Consider the following 20,939-nt stretch of genomic DNA (forward strand, 5'->3'; position numbering starts at 1 on the left):
ATAACATCACCGTGAAAGAGGGGGAGTGCATGATGGGGACCCAATGCCCACCTGTAGACAGCTGGACACCCCTTCCAGAGGGGTAGTGAGGAGGAGATGGGCCACTCAGGGTTCAGTATAGCAACAATGAAACTAAAAACCTTCCTCTAGTTCCTGAACGCTTCCTCCCCTCCCAGTCATCATGACCCCAATCCTACCTTGCCTTGCGGACCTGGTTATACCAGAGGATGTACAGCGGTGCAGTGGGGATCTGGAGGCACAGGGAATCTAAGACAGACGAACCCCTCAACACCAGCGGTGGGAGTGGCGACACCAGGAGGGAAGGGCATGTAGAAAGGGAGAACCGATCTCGGAGATCTATGTGTAACCTCCTCTCTGGGAGATGGGCAATGGGGAGGCGGGTGAGGGGAGACGCCGGGGAGTGTAAGGTAAGATATAATAATTATTTATAAACTATCAAGGGACCAGGGGTGGGATCAGGGAGGGAGGGGGATGGGGGGAAAAAAGGGAAACCGAGCTGATTCCAGGAACCCAAGTGGAAGGTGAATTATGAGAATGACGAGTGCAACGAATGTATAAGGGTGCTTTGCTCAATTGATGTATGTACAGATTGTGATAAGAGCCTTATGAGCCCCAATAAAAAGATTAAAAAAAAAACTTGGATGAAATCTTAAATCCTTTTATTTCTGCTTCGTCATTTTACAGTCATTTTAAGAATAAAAAGTGACACACAGTCGTCATGTATCAACGAGAAACAGATCTCTGTAAAATACTTGAAAACAAAAAAAATTTCAAATTCAATCTATGCATATAAACATTAAATGTGTTTGCAAGTGACTGAATCGATAGAGTTGTGACTATGTGTAAATCAACCAGTCTAGTTCAAGAAGGTGAGGGTGAATGACTTGCAGCTTTAAAGTTAATTTCATGTACTAAACAACCTTTATCTTAAAAACAGCCTGTCAATAGTCTGTCTGGGACCTCTAGAACTGGCGTGCCATAGAAAGTGGCAAATGTAAAAAAGAAACAGTATAGTTGATCCTATTTCAACTACATTTAAGTACCATATAATGTAACATATCTGTATACACATGAATATAACTCTATGGTGAACATTTTATCCTCAATGACAGCCCAGAATAATATATTTTATATAGGATGTGCAAATTTGTGACCTTGCTAAATCTAAATAGGACAAGGGACTTTGTTGGTCAATCACGCCTTACTTTTAAACATTGTTAAGCAGGAAGAATAAGGAGGGATGAACGGGGAAGAATATAAAAGACATCACTTTTGTGTGTGAAGGCAAGTAGGGTAACAAGTTAGATAGTTAGACAGAAATAATTTTTTTTCTTTCTAAATAAGGTAGGAAGTACCGCTTCTACCTATTCTACTTAAAAATTCTCTTGCATTAATAAATTCTTCTAAAGAGCAAACAGTCCCATTCCTTATTGTGATAGTTAAGGTTTATTGTGGCAACATGGCCAATGAACACATGTGAGATTAATTGAAGGGCAGAGAGATAAATGGCTCAGTGAGCCTCGCCTTTCTTGTCTCTTGCTCTTTGATGATGGACCAGTGTGTGGCTGCTTTAGCTTGTTCTCTGCCACAATTTGCAAGCTACACTACCTGGGGGACACCTAACCCATGGACTGTGTCCCTGTAGTTTGAGGTTCCTTCAAGACCGGCTTCGCCACGCTACTGGAGTATGCATCACTTGAGCTGGGGACTGTTGGACCCTGTCATCTAGCTGACTGTGAGTTATCTGCCTTGCTGTTTGCTGCCTATAGCCAGATAGCCTGAATTGCTCTACAGCAGATTACCCGGTAGCCCTCAAGACTTGAAGGACAGCCAGTGTATTAGCGCTCTCACGGAAGTGAGTTGCACTGAGCTATTTGTACTGCTCTATAGACTAATTAATTTTAATTTCTTGTGATCTATCTATCTATCTATCTATCTATCTATCTATCTATATCATCAGTGTCCTGGTTTTGTTTCTCTAGAGAACCCTAACAAACCTAGCAAGAATATAAGAGAAACCTCACTTATAATTAGAAAAATTTTCTCAATTATTCAGCTTTTACTATGCATTACTAAAAACCATAGAACTCATGTATTAAGTAAAGAGGCTAGAAATTGGGTTATCATAAGTCACCCTAGGATTAAATTTCTCCAAGGCTACACAGAAAGTATACTAACAAAAACAAACAAACATTGCTGACAGACACCTTACTGCATCAAATAACTAATTAAAATCTTAATTTTTTTACCTGGAATGTCGGAGGCTGTCCTTTTTGTTTTTTGCAGAACACAATGTACACTCACAGCCTACTGCATGGGGCTTGGGTAGCGATACATCTTGCTTTAAAAGCATTGTAAGGATTTCATAGTTGTTACGATGAGCAGCTAAAATGACAGGTGCCACATCCATAGTTGTTGAATACTCGGGATTCTGAATCCGTTCCATTAGCTTCTGAAAAAAAAAAATATATATATATATATGTCCAAAAAGGATTATTTGAGGCTTTACGAAGTCATGTTTATATGAAGAATGAAACAGGGAGAAAAATATAGGACACAAAGAATGTAAGCATTGTTTTAAGGAATAAACATTTGATTGAGAATACAATTTAAAAGAATTCCCCAAATGTTAACTAAAATGCAATATTATCGTGACAGTAGTTTTCCTAACAAAGAGGAAGTAAGGATAGGTAGAGAAATATTTCAGGAAAAAGTGTTTAATTTCCACAAGAGCATGGGAGCATGCTTAATGGCAAGGATAAGGATTAGAATTTTAGAAAAAAGAATATAATGAAAAACAGATGTTAAGAAAAATGGGAAGAGTATAAATATATGGAAAAATTTTCAAACACTGTCTCTATGAAAAACCTTGTCACAGTGAGAGCACTGAAGCTGTGAAAGGTGTAGTGAACAGGAACTAGTCTTCATTCTATAGATTTCTCTGTACATTCCAAGTCATTGCCTGCACTACTTTCCCTGCTTTAGATTCACAAAAGCAATAGCACCCATAGCTACCATTTGATGAGTCTATTTATCATCTCATTTAATCCCCTGAAAATTGAGTGCTATAATCCCTACAAAGAAACTGAGGCTCAGAGAAATTAATGTGCCCAAGCCACATAATACATAATGAAGAGGCTGACTACTGATCAGAACCACACTCTGCATTACTCTGGAGATGGAGCAACTCCCCCTTCACAGACCTACAGCCCAGACAGCATGACGCGAGGAAGAGAGACATCAGGGATGAGAGGCTCAGAGTCAAGTAAAGAGATGGAATATTTTATGACCGCTGCATATTCTTTCCAGTACTTCTCACCTTTTCACTTAGATATCCCTGAGAGCTATTTGATTCCATACTGTAAACACATTAAGTTCACGTTTCTGGTGTGTGGTAATATTTGTTAGCATTGTAAAAGTCATGTACTCCAAGAGTCTGAAAAAATACAAGTATCTATATATTTACTATGCAAAGAATATTAAAAGTACGGTAATTCCTTCTACTCCATTCTTGACACACACACACCCTTTACGGCAACTTTTGTATAAATGGCAATTTTTCCAACAATCTGTGATGAGAAACAACAGATTGTAATATTTTGGGGATCATGAGCCTTTTCAATTATTTCATAAAACTTTAGTCTAGGATGATCGGGAAAATGCAAAGAACTACAAAAAAATGCAAAAAAACTTTAAGTTATCATTTAAGATCCTGTATCCATTATATTTTATTTAGTTAATTTAAATAACACTAAAGCAAACATCACAATAACTGTGAGAGTGGACAGGAATGGGCAGTCTTTCAATTTGTTGTCAAAGCAATCACAGGTTTGTTATGAGTTGGAGCCAACTCAACTAATAAGAACAAAGGTGAGCACTTTATAATACAACTTTTTCCAAATTGGGGATTATTTTATTAACATAGAGCCTAGAGGGAGAATTAGGCCTGAAAAATTCTGAAGCTTTTGATATATATATTGCCAAAGGCTTTTTAATAGTTTATAGCACCAGTATATAGTCATGTACCCATTTTACACAAAAGTATCACCACTGGGCATCATCACTCTCAATTTGATGATGGAAACTTATGATCATTAAATTTTAGCTGGATTTTCTTTGATTACTGGTAGGTTTGAATATTTTCCCAGGTACTGACTAGTTTTTCCCGCTCATTAGTTTTTAAAATATATTGGACTGTTTATTTATTAGGGCTCCCAATCAGTTTATTTTTAAGTTTTAGTAATTAGAGGGTTTCCCCCCTTTTTTTCTTTTTATTGCATTATAGGTTATAAAGAAGAGTATATTAATTCCTTGAAAGAAAAGTGGCCCTAAATTTCCCCATAAGATGCATTTAATTCTATGAAACATTTTTATTATAGATTCATTTAATTAAAGTTCAAAATTTCATAACTCATAATCTATGTACTCCCAAACAAGCTAATTACCCAAAAGACAATTCTGCTAAGCCAAAAATACAAAAAGAATTCACTGAAGTGGTTAAAAAAAGTATATTAAAATGTTTTATCTTGCCTGTCTAGAAAAACACAGAGCTGTACAAAATGTGATCTCCCTGTCATTTTAAATATTCAAGCAAAGACTGGATAGCCTTTATTTGTTATTTATTTCTTCACTCAGTGGTTAAGAAACAAAGGACCAAGACCCACTGCCATTGAGTCAATTCCAACTCACAGAAGATTCCCTGTAAGATACAATTAGTAATGACATTTTCTTCACAAAAGCAGACAACCATATCTTTCTCACACAGTGCCCCAGATGGGTTTGAAACACTGAGATTTCGTTTAGCACCTGAGTACTTTATCAGTTGTACCACTAAGACTCCTCTCAGTAGTGGTGATGAACTAATGCCAGTCAGTGGCTAACAATAACCCACCCAACTCTTCCTCCCACAAAATTAAATGGGTCAAAAGGCTACAACTGGAAAGACATCGTTTGATAAAAGGAAATACATGATATGTAACAGAAATGGAATAGGATTCTATATATTCTGGTTCATTACAAGGAGCTATATTCTTAGCCAATTTTGACAACTTACTTCCAAAACTACCAGTGTTATATGGGACTGTACAACCTCGCTATCTATAATAATAATAATTCTTTTTTAATCTCTACTAATGAGATAAGCAAAAACTAGTATCTTATTAGATTTAATAGGAAGGCTTAATATTTTACACTTTCTTTTCTGAAGTGTTTTTTTAATGTCCTTTTCTATTATGATTTTGGTGTTTCACCAAAAAATTGCCTGGGCATTCTGGTATTTTTCATTCATTTGTATATTCTTAAAATTATTCATTTGTGAGATATGCTATAAATATCTCTTCCCAGTTATCCATCTACTTTAAATTTTGCACGATATTTGGAAAGCAGCTAGGCTCACCACTATACCATCAGTGCTGCACAGCGTGATATCTGAATTCCAGATATATAAGTTCTATAATCAAAGAGACTTATCTTTGCCATTGTTTTATTTAAGTCACTGCTTTTATGATTAGAAAGCTCTTCAATTCTCAATCAGTTAAATATTCACCTACAGCCATAGCTTGATTGTTTCCATTTAATTCTCAAATCCAATGGGAAACTAATCTATATTTTCAACATAAACTACAGACTTCTGGTCGACACTGACAAAACTGTAGAAATATCACTAGCTTAAAAGATTCCCAGAAGGAAGATTAATCATTCTTCCAAATGTTTGCTTGCTTTAAAGAAATATGTTACAAAGCGAACAATTTTTTTGTTCTTTACAACAAAATAAATTTGAGGGCAGAAAAAAAGTGGGGCAAGTTATCGATTTTGGCTTTAAATTTTGAAATAATAGATACTTAAGAGTACTAACTACTATAGTTGGTCTTGATGATCGTTTTGGTCGGTGATTAAGTAGTATATCAACAGCTCCCACTACTTCAGAGTCGATTGCCACCAAAAGTGCATCTGCAGACTTTAAAAAAAAAAAGGTTAAAAATGAAAATGGAAAATAAAGAGCTAAACTATCTATTTCTAATAATCCATAACTAAAACTGTTTTTAATTTGACTTATTACATATGGTAATGCTGAAACTTTTAAAAAATAGACTATACAAATAGTACATTTGCTTGCCTTAGCTGTACTTCTATGAGCTACAAGGTCCTGGTTTCAATGTGAGAGCTGGTTAAGAATCAATGTTTGATAGGGGTTATTAAATGGAACAATGATGATTCATATATTTAAAAATTGATTTTTTAAATTTCCAGATCTTCACTCCTAAACTATGGACTAAAAGTCCTCACATTTTAAATCTACCAAAAAGAAAAATTGCAAGGAATTTCTATTGGTAAAGCTTTAGGGTCAGTCTAACAAAACTGACCATATATGTAATCATGCGCCAGGGAATAATGAAAACTATATAAAGGTAGGCAGGACCTTCTGTGCAAATCTTTACAAGCACACAGGATGGGCCTAAATTGTACCAATTTGACCCCATTATTGGTAATTTCATAAAGGAAAACCTACAAAGATTTATATTTCCAATGCTCCTAGAGACAGGAAGGAAGATGAACTATATGGTTCTAGTTCTATTCCCAACCTATAGTTCATTGTCAACCTTGAACAACCTTGAAGCCGAAGAAATGTGAAACTTGAGATACAGAGCAACAATTATGTCAAAAATTTTAAGAAATGTGGGGATAAATAATTATGTACTCTAAGAAAATACTCCGATTATTATCAATCGGTATATATTCTTCCTGTTATCCTTAACTATTCAAATCAATGTTCTCTTTCAGAAGGAAATGATTTTCAGAGTTTTAATATTCTTTGTAGCTGAAAAGAATAAGGCTTTCATTCACTTTAGATGTCATAAATAGAACAAAAATGGTAGACTTTACTTCAATGTCTAGAAATAGGGCAAAATACCTCAAAGGAATTGGAAGACTCATTCAACTGCCCTCGATTTATGAAATCAAGGAAGAGCCTAAGTTTTCCCATAGGAAAAATTTCTCATCTAAATGGCAAGTTAGGCTTATTGTTTGCTTCTATTAAAATGTTTGGGGTCAAAAAAACCTTTTGGGGTTCACTGGGCTCTAACCTATAATTTAAAGATCTACAATTATTAAAATTCTGCAAGCATTTTTCCTCAGTCTTGCAGTAATTTGGTAGTTGAAGCGAGCAGATGAACAAAGAAAAGGAACATTGTCCTGTTGGTTGCTACTGGGCACTCACTGTTTTGCAATTTAACCTGGGAAGCTAACTATAGTAACACCACATCTCTCAAAATCAAGTATCAGGCAATGCCAACCATCTGCACATAGCCAGGACACCTTACATAGTAGCAACTATGTAAGCCAAGTACACTGAACTGACACAAATTCATTTATTTCACGGACATTATTTCCCAGAAGAAGCAAGGCAAAGCACACAGAATTAAAGCTGTCTATGAATTAGGATATCTGGTTTCCCTCAGTACCTTCAGAAGTTCACACACACACACAAAAAGATTAAAACCAACAAAGTGGGAGAAGTAAAAAACTACTAAAAGTTGACTAATGGAAAGATAAAACACCAGTATAACAAATCACTAACAATGCAGCAGTCCAAAACCACTGAATGCAAAGACAAACATGGAAACAGTTTCCAACCATTATGAAGCAAAGTAAAAGAATTATATTCCACTTAAATTATATTCAGATTATACTATTTAGGTAAATAATAAAAGCCATATTATCTCAATGCTTAAAAGGATAAGCTTCAGTTATAAAAAGTATTTATATATTTTAAAGTCATGTAAGTTAGAATTTACCATGGACTTATTCTGTACAAATTGTTAGGTCATTTCGTAAATCAAGGGCAGTTCTAGAGGGGAAAAAAAACATTTGAAATTATTTTTTAAATGCCTATACAGTATATATGAAAATATCCCTACCAGTTTTAGAGGGGGCAAAAACATTTGAAATTATTTTTAAAAACACATGTGTTCCCATACTCTTTCCTCTAAGCTCAGAGGGAGACGTGACTTAATAGCTTTATATAGCTAAATTCTCCATCTGGGGATTCTATTTCACACCACAAGCCTTCTTTGGAACGTTGATCTTTCAACTGAAGAAATACGAAGCCCAGATCCCACCTCCTAAAACAGCAAACTTGACTTGATTCTGTTTTTCTGTCTCTCAAATTTTCTTCCTTTCATAGTACTTAATTTCTCAAATCAATCTATTTTTCTAATTTTACTGGTGCCATACTTTCAAAATCCAATGGCCTTTTCTACCTCCTCGTTCTCCTTAACCTCACTACAATACACTAATCTTGTTTCTTCAGTTCTCACACTGTACCACTAGCCTAGCTACCTGTAACGCTTTAATATGCAATACAATGTAGCTGCTCATTAAAATAGAATCTGTGTAACTTCCGCCCTGCTCACAGCACTGGTCATCTCCACATTGCGCTCTGCTGACTTTAGAATCTTCATCTTTGCCTGTGGAAGATTTCGTGATGTCTCCCAAATAAACATGGCTAAAACCAGAATTCACATTCCTCTGCCCTAAGCTTGACTTTTCTTCTGAACTCCAACTTTTCTTTAATTCTGCTCCTGTTCTTCTATGTTTAAAATTTCCAAATGATCTTGGAATTCCCCACAATTTCCTTCCCTCTAAATAATCACTCACAATCAAAACAAACCAAACTCACTACCATGGAATGGATTCCAACTCACAGTGACCCTCTAGGGCAGGGTAGAACTCTCTGTGGGCTTCCAAGGCTGTACATGTTCACAGGAGTAGAAAGCCATATCGTTCTCCCATAGAGTAGCTGGGGGATTGGAACTGCTAACCTTGTGGCTAGCAACCGAAAGTTTAACCCACTATACCATCCGGGCTCCTTAAATAATCACTAGGTTCTGTTAATTATTCCTTCTTATCTCAGATGAGAAACATCTTACCTGCTACATTCTTTTCACTTATTACTACTAATCCAGTTCAAACCATAGCCTCCTTTGTCTTACTATAAAAAAATGCTTATCTACAAAGTCACTACATGCATCTTCCTGAAAGATTACCAGTAACATTGCTTACAGGAATCATTTCATGATACCCTGGCTACCTATAATATAAAACAAACAAACGAAAAGCATTGCTAATGCGTTGATTGCACTCACAGTGACAATAGTAGATATTATGTCAACTAGATTCTCTTGGCTTGGGACAGAGTTCAACCTGTCAATCAAGGGTAGCTTGACAGTTCCTTGGTAGTGTGGCCTTTTGTATCAGAGCAAGATTAGACAGAAACAATTTCCTCTCTGCCACGTTGCTTTCCTCCTTGCTGGGATTTCACTGGGACTCTGTTATCAGGGGCAGCCTCATAGCTGTCAATGGTCTTCTGTGTTTCCACTGACCTTGAATTCACCTTGATTCTGGACTCACCAGCCTTTGGGTCACCTTTTCAGCATCATCAGCCTGCAGCCAAGTAAGTCTGAGGAGGACCCAGCTAGCATTGGACCTATGGACCAGAATAGAACTGAGCTGGGACAGCTTCTTAATGTACAGTTGCATCTTGATAAAAGTTCTTCCTTGTACATAGATAAGTGTCACTGGTTTGTTTCTCTAAACCACTGTGACCCTATCATATAGAAAAACCCCAAACCCTTGGACTGACATTCATTATTTTTCCTGATGTTTCCACTACTTTCCAAACCAGATATTCTGTTGTTAAAAACTATGTAGCTTTACCATCCCAAGAATATACCTTGTACATACTTTTGTTTACATCACTCTCCACATGCTCTGTTCTCTCCTCTGAACATTTTAGAAAATAGAGTAGGGTAGTAGAGAAGAGCTTGGACTCCTGAGCCAGAATCTCAGTACAAATTCTAGGTTTACTATTATTGGAATGAGTTTGAATAAGTTATTTAACCTTTCTATACCTTGGTGGCTTCTTTCTCTAAAACAGAGATAACAATAGTATAATATCTTCTGCACTGAACTGCTGTGAGGACTCTTTAAGGGCAGATATGCAAGTTTGTGAAAACAAAGGAAGCCTTCAATGAGATGGGATCACACGAAAGTCATGCAATGGACACAAATGAACAATCCTAAGGACCAATACAATGTTTTGTTCCTTCACATACAAAGTTTCCATGAGTCAGAGTCAACTCAACAGCAACTAACAATAACAACAACTTAAAGCTCCTGGCAAAGTAGTACTATCTAAGTGTTAATTATTAATATCTCAAAGCTAAGCTTAAGCTCTTTCATGAACCCTTTCTGGATAGCTACAATCCATACTGACCTTGCCTTTTTCTACGTTTCCAAAACATTTATTGTGAACCACAATAATTTAAGTATAAAGTGAGGTTTCTTAGTGTGTTTATTCATACTTCAGGGTGGATAATTATATTAGCAAGCTAAACAAGCACTGGAAGCAATCACTTGTCTATTCCAGGAAATTTGGAAGAAAGAGACTCTGCCAACTGACTGAAAAAGATCCGTTTTTGTGCCCATTCCAAAGAAAGGTGACCCAACAGAATGCTCAAATTAAAGAACTATATCATTAACATCGCACTCAAGTAAAATTTTGCTTAGAATCAACCAACAACGGTTGCAGCAGTACATTGACAGGGAGCTGCCAGAAGTTCAGGCCAGATTCAGAAGAGGACGTGGAACAAGGATCATCATTGCTGTGTCAGATGGATCTTGGCTCAAAGCAGAGAACCAGAAAGATGTCTACTTGTGTGTCAGTGACCATGCAAAGGCTTTCATTGAACTGTGTGGACCATAATGTACTGTGTTTAACCTTGAGAAGAATCGGAATTCCAGAACACTTGATTGTGCTCCTGAAGAACTTGAACATGGATGAAGAGGCAGTTGTGCGAACAGAACAAGGGAATACTGCTTGGTTTAAAATCAGGAAAGGTGTGTGTCAGAGTGGTATCCTCTCACCATATTTGTTCAATCTGTATGCTGAGCAATTAATCAGAGAAGAAGAAGAATGCAGTATCAGGACTGGAGGAAGTCTTATTAACCTGTGATATGCAGATAACACAACCTTGTTTGCTGAGAGTGAGGAGAGCATGAAACACTTGCTGATGAAGATCAAGAATTATAACTTTCATTATGGATTACAACTCAATGTAAGGAAGACCAAAATCCTCACAATTGGACCATCATGATCAACTGAGAAAAAGTTGAAGTTGTCAAATATGTTGTCCTGTTGGATCTATAATCAATGCTCATGGAAGCAGCATCAAGAGATCAAATGACATATTGCATTAGGTAAATCTGCTGCACAAGACCTCTTTAAGTATTGAAGAGTGAGAATGTTACTTACCGTGAAGACTACAGGGTTTCTGACCCAACCTATGGCATTCTCTATTACATCATATGCATGTGAAAGTTGGATATAGAATAAAGAAAACTGATTTTTAAAAAATCGATGCATTTGAATTGTGCTAAAGAAGAATGCTGAAAGTACCCCGTGCTCCTAAAAGGACAAACCAATTTGTACTGGAAGAAGGCCAGAGTGCTTCTTAGAGGCACAGATGACAAGATTTGGTCATACATACTTTGGCCATGTTGTCAGGAGAGACCAGTCCCTGGAAAAGGACATAATGTTTGGTCAAGTGGAAGGGCAGCAAAATAGAGAACAGCCCTCAACAAAATATACTAACACCGCGGCTGTGTCAATGGGCTCACGCATAGGAACAAAGGATGGGGCAAGACCATGTAATGTTTCATTCTGTTGTGTATAGGGTCACAATGGGTTGGAGATGACTTGATGGCATCTAACAACAATTCTTTGTTGTGAGAGCCATCCTATGTACTGTAAGATGTTTAACAGCAACATTTATACTCTAGAGGCCCACTTACACCTTCTTTAGCAGACAATGCCAAGCAATCCACTGAGTATCCAAATGCTCAGTTGAATACTACTGGTATAAAACAAGATAAACTATGTTAAACCTCAAAACAATATACAGGCTCAAGAGGTTTAACATAGTTTATCTTGTTTTATACCAGTGATGATGTTTAAATATGATCATGTATAAGAAAGACTACATATATTACAGTTATTATTACATATGCACAGGTCAATAAGTAAAAATACCTTATTTATCCAGAATCAAGGGGCTGAGTTTCTAATTTTCTAAGTAACTGAAGCTTATGCCCTTTAAGTGTCTAACTTTAAAAACTTTAAAAGTTTAACTATTTTGGTGGAAATCTTTTGTACTATATAGTTTTCCTTTCATTCATAATAATAAGTACTGAATATAATTTAACTTTTCCTTACTGACTCTAGATGATTGCTATTGTTGCTTTACACACACATACACACACACAAGTATATCTCCCTCCAATTAATGATTAATGCTAAAGATCACGGTATTAACGTGTCAATGATATCGTAGTCCTTCCATTGATTCTCTAATGGACTATATTAGGATATTAATTAATTGAGTTTGTTGTATATTATTTGCTGGGAATTGGGTAATTAAATGTGCTATGTGTTGAGAAATTAAGTAATTAAGTTGGCCAAAATGAGAAAAAAAATAACCTCAAAGGAAGGCTCCAGAAATACTGTTAAGTAAATAAACTTATGTTGAAGACTTTGTGACAGCTAATCCGTCTGCCCAAAGTTACTTTTTATTTGTTTTCTGGTTCTAGTTCTGGATAGCTGAGGAAGGTAAACAATAAAAATTTTAAAAAGATTGTTTTTAAAGATTAAGTATATATACACTAACATGTGCTATAATACATATATATAAGCTTACATAGAACTCATCTACTACTAATAAAAACCATTGCCACTATATATCTATAGCTGCTGAGTGCAGGGAAGGGTGGTGGCAGGAAGGGCCAGAGTGAGTTTGCTAGGTATCCTCACAAGGAGACCAAAAGAAAAGGAAAACAATATGAACACATTTACTTCAGGATCTCTTGATTCTCTTAACTCTTTCAGTACTCAAGTGTTTTTCTAGCTTAATTGAAAATAGAAAGGATTATCTTTTCCAGTTTAAAAGAACGTACTCACCTTTATTAGAAGCATATATTAATTTTCAGAACAAAAATGTAATAAAATTTATCAGGATTTTCTAACTGAAAATTGATTTCTAAGTCAGGAATATCTTCATCTCATGCCAGCAAATAACACTGAGATGACGAAAAATCTGCTCCCTGGACACTGGAAAGAAAACTGGTACTACCTGCAGGTATAAACTATAAATACTAATAATATAGGCGATATAAGCCAAATCATTTTAATAATTCACCTCTATCAGAAATTGCAAAACAGATAAAGGATGGGAGGGGTGAGAGAAAAAAAGATTAATAAGCGTCTACTGTTTGTTTATAAAACTACTAAAGTGACTCAGAACTAAATAGAAGGTGAAAGGAAGAGGGAAAGTTTTAAACAAAGAGAGAAAGCAGCATAAAAAGAAATCATGGCACATTTAACAATACTTAGAAGCTGATGGACACAATATCTAGCCTTGTACCTGACAACCGTAGTCCAAAAGAAGCTGAAGAATATCCAAGTTTTCGTTTTCTATAGTTATGGTAACAGCATTTCTCCCGAGCACATCTACGCAATTTATGTTCAAGTCACCTGAACAGTTTTCCTCCAAAATCTTTTTAACCATATAATAGTCACCTAAATAACAATATACAAACATAATTTAATATCCATGACATATTAATTACTGTAAAGAACTACGTTGATTTAAAATATTAAAAACTAAGCTTATTTTTGTATATGGAAAATGAGCAAAAAACCCTGAATTTGTCCCTGCTGAAAACTTATATTCTGAAAACCTAAAAAGCAAGTAGAAAGAAAATGAACAGAACAGTTTGAAATCAAAGACATTTCATTTGAAATTCATACCTAGATGATTATAAGGAGAGAAAACTTTAGAAGACATTTTAAGTATTTTTAATAAAGGATCCTAAGGTACATACTGGACACTTTAAAAAAGCATTCAAGAAATTAATTTTTACATCTCAGAAACATATACACATTTGCTCACATATCATAGTGGTTAAAAGTGAGACCTAATAATACATGGAGGATGTTATAGAATGATTTTATGGGGAAAACACATTGGAAAAGTAAAAGTATGTATATGGTTTGGGCTATATGTATTAAGACAGAAGGATATCATCTCCTCTCCACTCTCCCAGGAATCACATACACACATTAAATCGCCAGCACACCTGGCTCATAAATTCTAAAGCAGAACCAGAATGAATGCTAGGAGAGCCAAAGTCAGACTATTTCAAAGCAAGCTCTTGGCTTGTCAGGAACATGAAGATTTTTTTCTAGCCCAGCAGTTTTCAACCTCGACTCCTTTGGGGGTCAAATGACCTTTTTACAGGCATTTCCCGATTCATAACAGTAGCAAAATTAGCTATGAAGTAGCAACAAAATTAATTTTATGGTTGGGAAGCCACTACAACATAAGGAACTGTATTAAAGGGCCGCGGCATTAGGAAGGTTGAGAACCACTGTTCTAGCTCTCATTAAAGCAGTGAGGAAATGAGAACAGCTATGGAAGCAATCATTTTCTCTAAGGCCTCCAATACGTGTCTGGAGTCTACCTGGTGGAGAAATACAAGGGGGGGGGGGGGTGGGAATCACAAAATATGCTAATTAAAAGGAGAAAGAAAGCAAACCATTTGAAGTAATTTGCAAGGCTGAGTATACTCACGTTACTTAAAAGTCTATAAATGAAACAATCAGAACAGAAACCAGAAGACAGAGAAAAATTGAACTAAAAAGATGGGTAATTAGCTTTATTTGTTAAAATTTCAAATAAAATTTGCTATTATTTTAAACGAATAGCTGGTGAAGTCCCCATTCACTATAAACAAAGTCACATGGGAGTTTCCTGGATGTCTTTGCCTCCAAAAGAAAACCTTTGCTTCTAGTCACAAAAGAACAATTTCCTACACAGCACTACTAACTTAAAGACACTGGAACAAGGGAGCCCTAATAATGTAATGGACTGTGCATTGGCCTTGCTAACTACAATTTCAGCAGTTCAAAACCAGCAGCTGGTCAACAGGAGCAGGCTTTCTATTCCATCAAGATTGACAGTCTTGGAAAAACCCACAAGGGCAGCTCCACTCTGATGATCTCTGGGATTGATTTAGTCAGAACTGACTCATTATCAGTGAGCGAGTGAGTGATGATCCATTATAAAAACCGTGTATCTAATTCCTATCAAACACTTGACAAAGCAATACTCTTAGTTACAGGCTCAGTCAATCATGACTAGACATGTACATCAATGTCAATCACTGTTATGGGGCGAGGGGCCGAGGGGGACCTTTAATACCTGATTTCAAGTGAATTCATTTCACTGTCCTAGTGAGAGAATGCTATCATAAAAATTCTCTAATTTTCTTTGGTTTCATGATATGCCTGTGAAGATTTTTCTTTATCTTGTTTAGAAATGATTAGGCTTTATCATATCTGCCTTTTGCTAATTTTCCAGTATTTTTACCCGTTGCCTAATTATTCTCCCTACAATCCTCCTTTTGGTTCCATTGGAGAGTGCCTTCTCATTCCACCATCTGTCTCTCTCAAGCTTTGTTTTTCTTTAATGCTTTTTCCGTGTTCTGCCTAATTTCTTCAGTTATTTCAGCCATTTATTCCTTCTTTAGCTATCTTTGCTAATTAAGCCACTCATTTCCTTATACATTTTCAATGATAATTTTTAATGATAATATTTTAATAAATATTAAAATATACCAGGTTTCTTTTTGTTTCACATTTTCATTTCCTTATTTTTTATTTTTGAGTCATTAAAACAGATTTTATTTAAATACATTTATTAGTATATGTTTATTTATAATTTAACAATAAAATAAATAATTATTCATAATTTAAATTTAATATAAGGTGTTTTAGTGGTATGGTGGTTATACATTGGGCTGCAATCCTACCTAGAAGAGCCTTCCACTCCCATACACAGTTACAGTCTTGGAAACTCACATGGGCAGTCTGACCCTCTTCTACAGGGTCACTATGAGTAGGCATCCACTGGATGGCAGTGAGGGTTTTGTTGCTATAAGGTCTTTAATGATAATGTAATCATCGATATTTCTCAGTAGGAGAAAGAGGAGGCTGTCTGCTCCCATAGATATTCTCAGCCTCGGAAACCCCAGGTAAATTCTGAATCAACTTGATGAAAGGGGTTGTTGGTTGGTTGGGGGTGCTTCTCAGAGACTTTAATACTATTGTTTTGCTTTGTGACTCTTGATAATGAGAGTGTTTCCTGATCTTTTGAACGGAGGTTTGCTACTCATCTTCAGTGGGCATAGCTGTGAGAATCTTGGCAGCCTCGGTTTCAAAGCTTGTCCCACCAAGATGACTTTGTTTGCTTCTGCCAGCTGCCTTAAAGGTTTTGCTAGCACGAGTGCCCTTCTCAGACTAATTTCACAGTTAAAATATTTTCTGGCCAAGTCCAAACCAAGCCAGTTGCCTAGGAGTCATTACTAAGTCATGAGGAAACCACAGGGCGGAGCAGAACTGTCTCTAAAGAAACAGAGTGGTTGCTGAGTTGGAACCACTGGGACTCCTTCAAATCAAGTGAACCAAAAGCCCACTGCCCTCAACTTGACTCTGACTCATAGTTTCCTAGGCTGTGAATCTCTACAGTAGCAGGCCCCCACATCTTTCTCCCGCATGGCAGCTGGTGATTCAAAGTGCTGATCTTCTGGTTAGCAGCTGGGTGCTTATCATTGTGCCACCATGGCTTCTGCTTCAGACCAAGTCTCGCTGCTGCCATTGACTGATGCTAACGCATAGCCACGTACAGGGCAGGGCAGAATTGCCCGTGACTTTCTGAGACTGTAACTATTTAGGCGATAAAAAGCACAGTTTTTCTATCTATACAGTGCCTGATGGTTCCAAAGTGCTGACCTTCATTCACAGCCCAACACATAGGTTACTACCCCACCGGAGTGCCTTCAGACCAAGCAGGTTGTAGTAATTTGAATCCCAAGACCACAAGGGGTAGGATCATGGCTGCAAATTCCCAGCATATTTTTTCTCACACTAAGATAAGCAGTTCTTTTTGCTCCTCTACCCTTTGCTGAATGTATAATCCTTTTAAGAATCCTGGTTTAATGCTTGGGTCTTGGTTCCAACTCTTCAATGTACACAACCTCAAGACTTTGTAATCCATTTATACAAAGACATCAAAACCCCAAACCCTTTAATGCCCTGATCAGCACCTCACCACCCCCCACCACCCCCACTTACGGGGCAGCTAAAGGGTCAGCTTATACTATGTTTTTGTGTTTTAGCCTCTTCTCCACTTTGGACTCTGGGTATTTCACATACTTTCTTGAAAGCTCATCTGTTTATCTATATAATGTTTGTTACATTTTAACTAGCATTTCTAGGTGATTTAAAGTGGAATGTTTTTCATATTATATACTCAGTCATATTGCTTGACAGGTTTAAAGAATGGTAAAAATATCATTCTTTCAAACTTTAAAACTTCAGGCATAACAAAAGGAAAAAATAATCACTGCTTTAAAAAAATCTAGGTTGCTGTTTATAAAGCAACTGTTTCCAGCTACCAGTATTAATTGCTCTGACGGGGATCACATGAGAAGGTACTCAAGAGAATAGGAGGAAAATGTAGAATAAAACTCAAAATCATTAAAAACAGACTGAGCTTACTTACAAACAGACTGTTTGGACCCTTGAGTCTATAGTCCTTCAGGCCTGGAACTGAACTTACCACAAATAATAGACAGGTCTCCCAGGACAAGAACAGTAACAATAAGGAGGTGTTCACTCCAGAGACCAACCAACCATTTGAGATCAAAAGGGCAGCATTCACTCAGGGACAAAGTTCAGAAGGGTTAGGAAGGGAGCTATGGAAACAAAGCACAAGGAGGAAGTAGGATAAGTGATGCTACTACACCCTGGGGTCTGCAATCAACCAATTGCATACAACAAAATGTGGGTGCATGAAAAAACAATTTGCTTTGTTGACTTTCATTTAACCCACAATTAAACAGTTAAAATAAAGGCAGTACTTTGTAAAGTATCAAATACTCCATTTTACAGTTTCAAAGCTTATTTCCCTTTAGTTGACAATGTAGTCACAGAGCTACAAAGGAAAAAACAAACCAGAATGTAGTAACCCACCACAATTAACCCCAATGTAACCATAATGTAGTAAACTTAGATGTAGCCATTTTAACAACACTATACTGTATGAATTGGTCTGAATGTAGCCATTTTGTACTGACCCAAGTGTGGCCACTACCACACTACTAAGTGTAGTAACTACTGTAATTCCTTTGAAAACTTCTGTAACTGCTGACCAATTGCATTTACTTTTGAAATTGCTAATGTTGCTTGTAAACCTGTTTTCTAAAACAGGTTTACAAGCAAGATGCTATTTTTATATACCGCACGAGGCCACCTGCCCTTGTGCTTTGTTTATTCCATAGTATAAAAACTCCCTTCTTTGGATACGACGAGATAGGAACTCTCCTGCACTTCTGGTGATCATGTATATACATACAGCCTCTGTGGAAAGGAATCTGGCCATATTTCAAGCAAACGGAAATTGAGCTGCCTTACAACCCAGCTATCCCTCTACTGGGCAGGTACCCAGAAGAGGTAAGAAATAGACTATGATGAGTCATCAATGCTTCAATCTTTATTATGGCAAAATTCACAATTGCAAAGTACTGGAAACAATCTAAATTTCCATTGACAGAGTAGATTAGAATCTTCTGGCACATACACACAATGGAGTACTATGCATCACTAAAAAACACTGACGATCGCATGAAGCACATCATCTCATGGGAAATTATACTCAGTGAAGTTAGCCAATCACAAAAGGACAATTACAACATGAGTCCACTGAGGAAAGTATAGAAGAAAAAGAGTAAGGGCCTAGACCCCACATCAGCACACCAAGCCACACAGACAATGTCCCTGACCAGAACTGCTAAGACACAGAGAGGGCTATAGGGCCTCTAACAGCTCAAGACATGATGTTCCCTCACTGGAGCACACTGCTACAGGGGGCTGTAAGGTTGATTCGGCGACAGAAAGCAAGCAAGCAAAGGTAGAAAAAAGTTTCAAGGGTTTATTTCAGAGCTCCCAAGAGGGAAGGGAGACCAGAGAAAGGGACGGGCGCATCCTGAGCTCCTGGGTGAGGTTCATGGGTCCCCAGTTGGGGCCCAGCGAAGTGACACTGTCCAGGCGAGAGGTAGAGAGTTTTATAGCCCGGGTCTGGGGGCAAGGAGTAGCTGGGGAATTTTCCACGGCAACTTTGTTGTCTACAGATCTGGAGCTAAGCAATGGCATTCAAAGTTATCTGTAATAGTCTTCTGCACCTGGACTTGAAGGCCACCGAAGGGGAGGAGGGGGTGGGAAGAAGGGGGTCTGGCCTACCTGCCTTGCTAACTCCGGCCTTCTGCCTGACAAGGGCAATTCTGAGGACACACAGTGTAGAGTTAGCCCCGTCTGAACCCCACACAGCAGAGCAAACCAAGAAGGGAACACAACAGATCAGCAATGGGAACAAAGCAAAGCCACAAAGCCCCTGAGGAGCCTCCAAAATAGACTTCCGGCTAGGAGGGGAAGTTCCTGGAATCCCCCAGGACCAGGGGGCAGATAGTCATAAAGGTCAGCAGACAGACCTGGAATTAAGTATGCTTTTTGAGGGTTTTTGCTATTTTTTTTTTTTTTTTGCTTTATAGTCAACCTTTTGTTTTCTTTTTGTCTCTGTTATTGTTGGTTTGCCTACCTATATAAGATAGGCATGGGAAGCAAGCTTGAGGTGAAAGCAATGGACCGACGGTTCTGGAGGGACTTGGTGAGAGGGGGGACGGGAGGGAGAAGATGGGGGAAGGAAGCAATGAGCAAACAATGTCACAGACAGGAGAACTACTAGAGAATTAAAATCAACAAGGAGGACATAGTGATCCTGGTGTTGGAGCAACAGCAATCTAGCTGAGAGGAATTATTAAGAGACAGAAGAAGGGCAAGCATGATGGTGGAAAAGGAGGAAGTTAAAAGGAAAACAGGAAAGATCTAGGAAGCAAAGCTATGGATAGAGGTATAAACATAGGAGTGTATATATGTAAATATATTAGTTCATAAAAATGAGATATTAGTCTATGTACATATATTTATATGGCAATACATTGAGGTAGTGGACAGACTTCAGACCTCTGCTCAAGCCCTCCCTCAATGCAAGAACACTTTGTTCTAACAACCTGTCATTCTGTGATACTCAATCTCCCAGCGCAATCATTGAAGACAAAATGGGTGCACAGTAAATGTGGTAAAGAAAGCTGATGGTACCTGGCTATCAAAAGATATAGCACCAAGGGTGTTACAAGCTTGAAGTTAAACAATTGGCCATCTAGCAGAGAAGCAACAAGCTCACATGGAAGAAGCACACCAAGCTGTGCAATTATGAGGTGTCAATATGATCAGGTAACAGGTATCAGAAGACCCAAAACAAACAAACAAACAAACATATACATATTGTTGAGAATGTGGAGGGTCAGAGCAGAGACCCAAAACCCATCTGTAGACAATGGGACATTCCTTCACAGAAGGGTCACAATGAAGGGATAAGCCAACCAGGGCGCAGTAAAGCACCAATGAAACACACAATACTCCTCTGGTTCCTTGAGGCTTCCTCACTCTCCATTATCATGACCCCAGTCCTGCCTTTCCCTGTGGGCTAGACCGGAGTACGTACACAGGTACAGATAAGAGCTCATGACATACAGAATCCAGGTTATATAAACCACTCAGGCACAGAAATGGGAGTAGCAATACCAGAAGGGTAGGGAGAATGTTGGAGAGGAGGGGAGGAAGGGGGAACTGACCGCAATGATTGATGCATAACCACACACAAACTCAGTGAGACGAATAACAGAAACTG

The 20,939-nt window shown here is 37.6% G+C and overlaps 1 protein-coding gene across 4 annotated transcripts in view; it reads right to left on the minus strand.

Annotated features, from left to right (window-relative positions):
• Positions 1–20,939, minus strand: part of TRPC1 (transient receptor potential cation channel subfamily C member 1) — a 77,316-nt gene that overhangs the window by 49,775 nt on the left and 6,602 nt on the right. For 2 of the 4 annotated variants that reach the window (XM_075546802.1, XM_075546801.1), the window contains exons 2-3: positions 13,497–13,651; positions 2,271–2,473 (exon numbers count right to left, since the gene is read on the minus strand). In XM_075546802.1, the coding sequence (XP_075402917.1) occupies positions 2,271–2,473; positions 13,497–13,651 (358 nt within the window). The remainder of the gene's footprint in view (positions 1–2,270; positions 2,474–13,496; positions 13,652–20,939) is intronic. The other 2 variants (XM_075546800.1, XM_075546803.1) reach the window with 2 other exon arrangements.

Source organism: Tenrec ecaudatus, chromosome 4 (genome assembly GCF_050624435.1).
Source record: "Tenrec ecaudatus isolate mTenEca1 chromosome 4, mTenEca1.hap1, whole genome shotgun sequence".
NCBI lineage: Eukaryota > Metazoa > Chordata > Mammalia > Afrosoricida > Tenrecidae > Tenrec > Tenrec ecaudatus.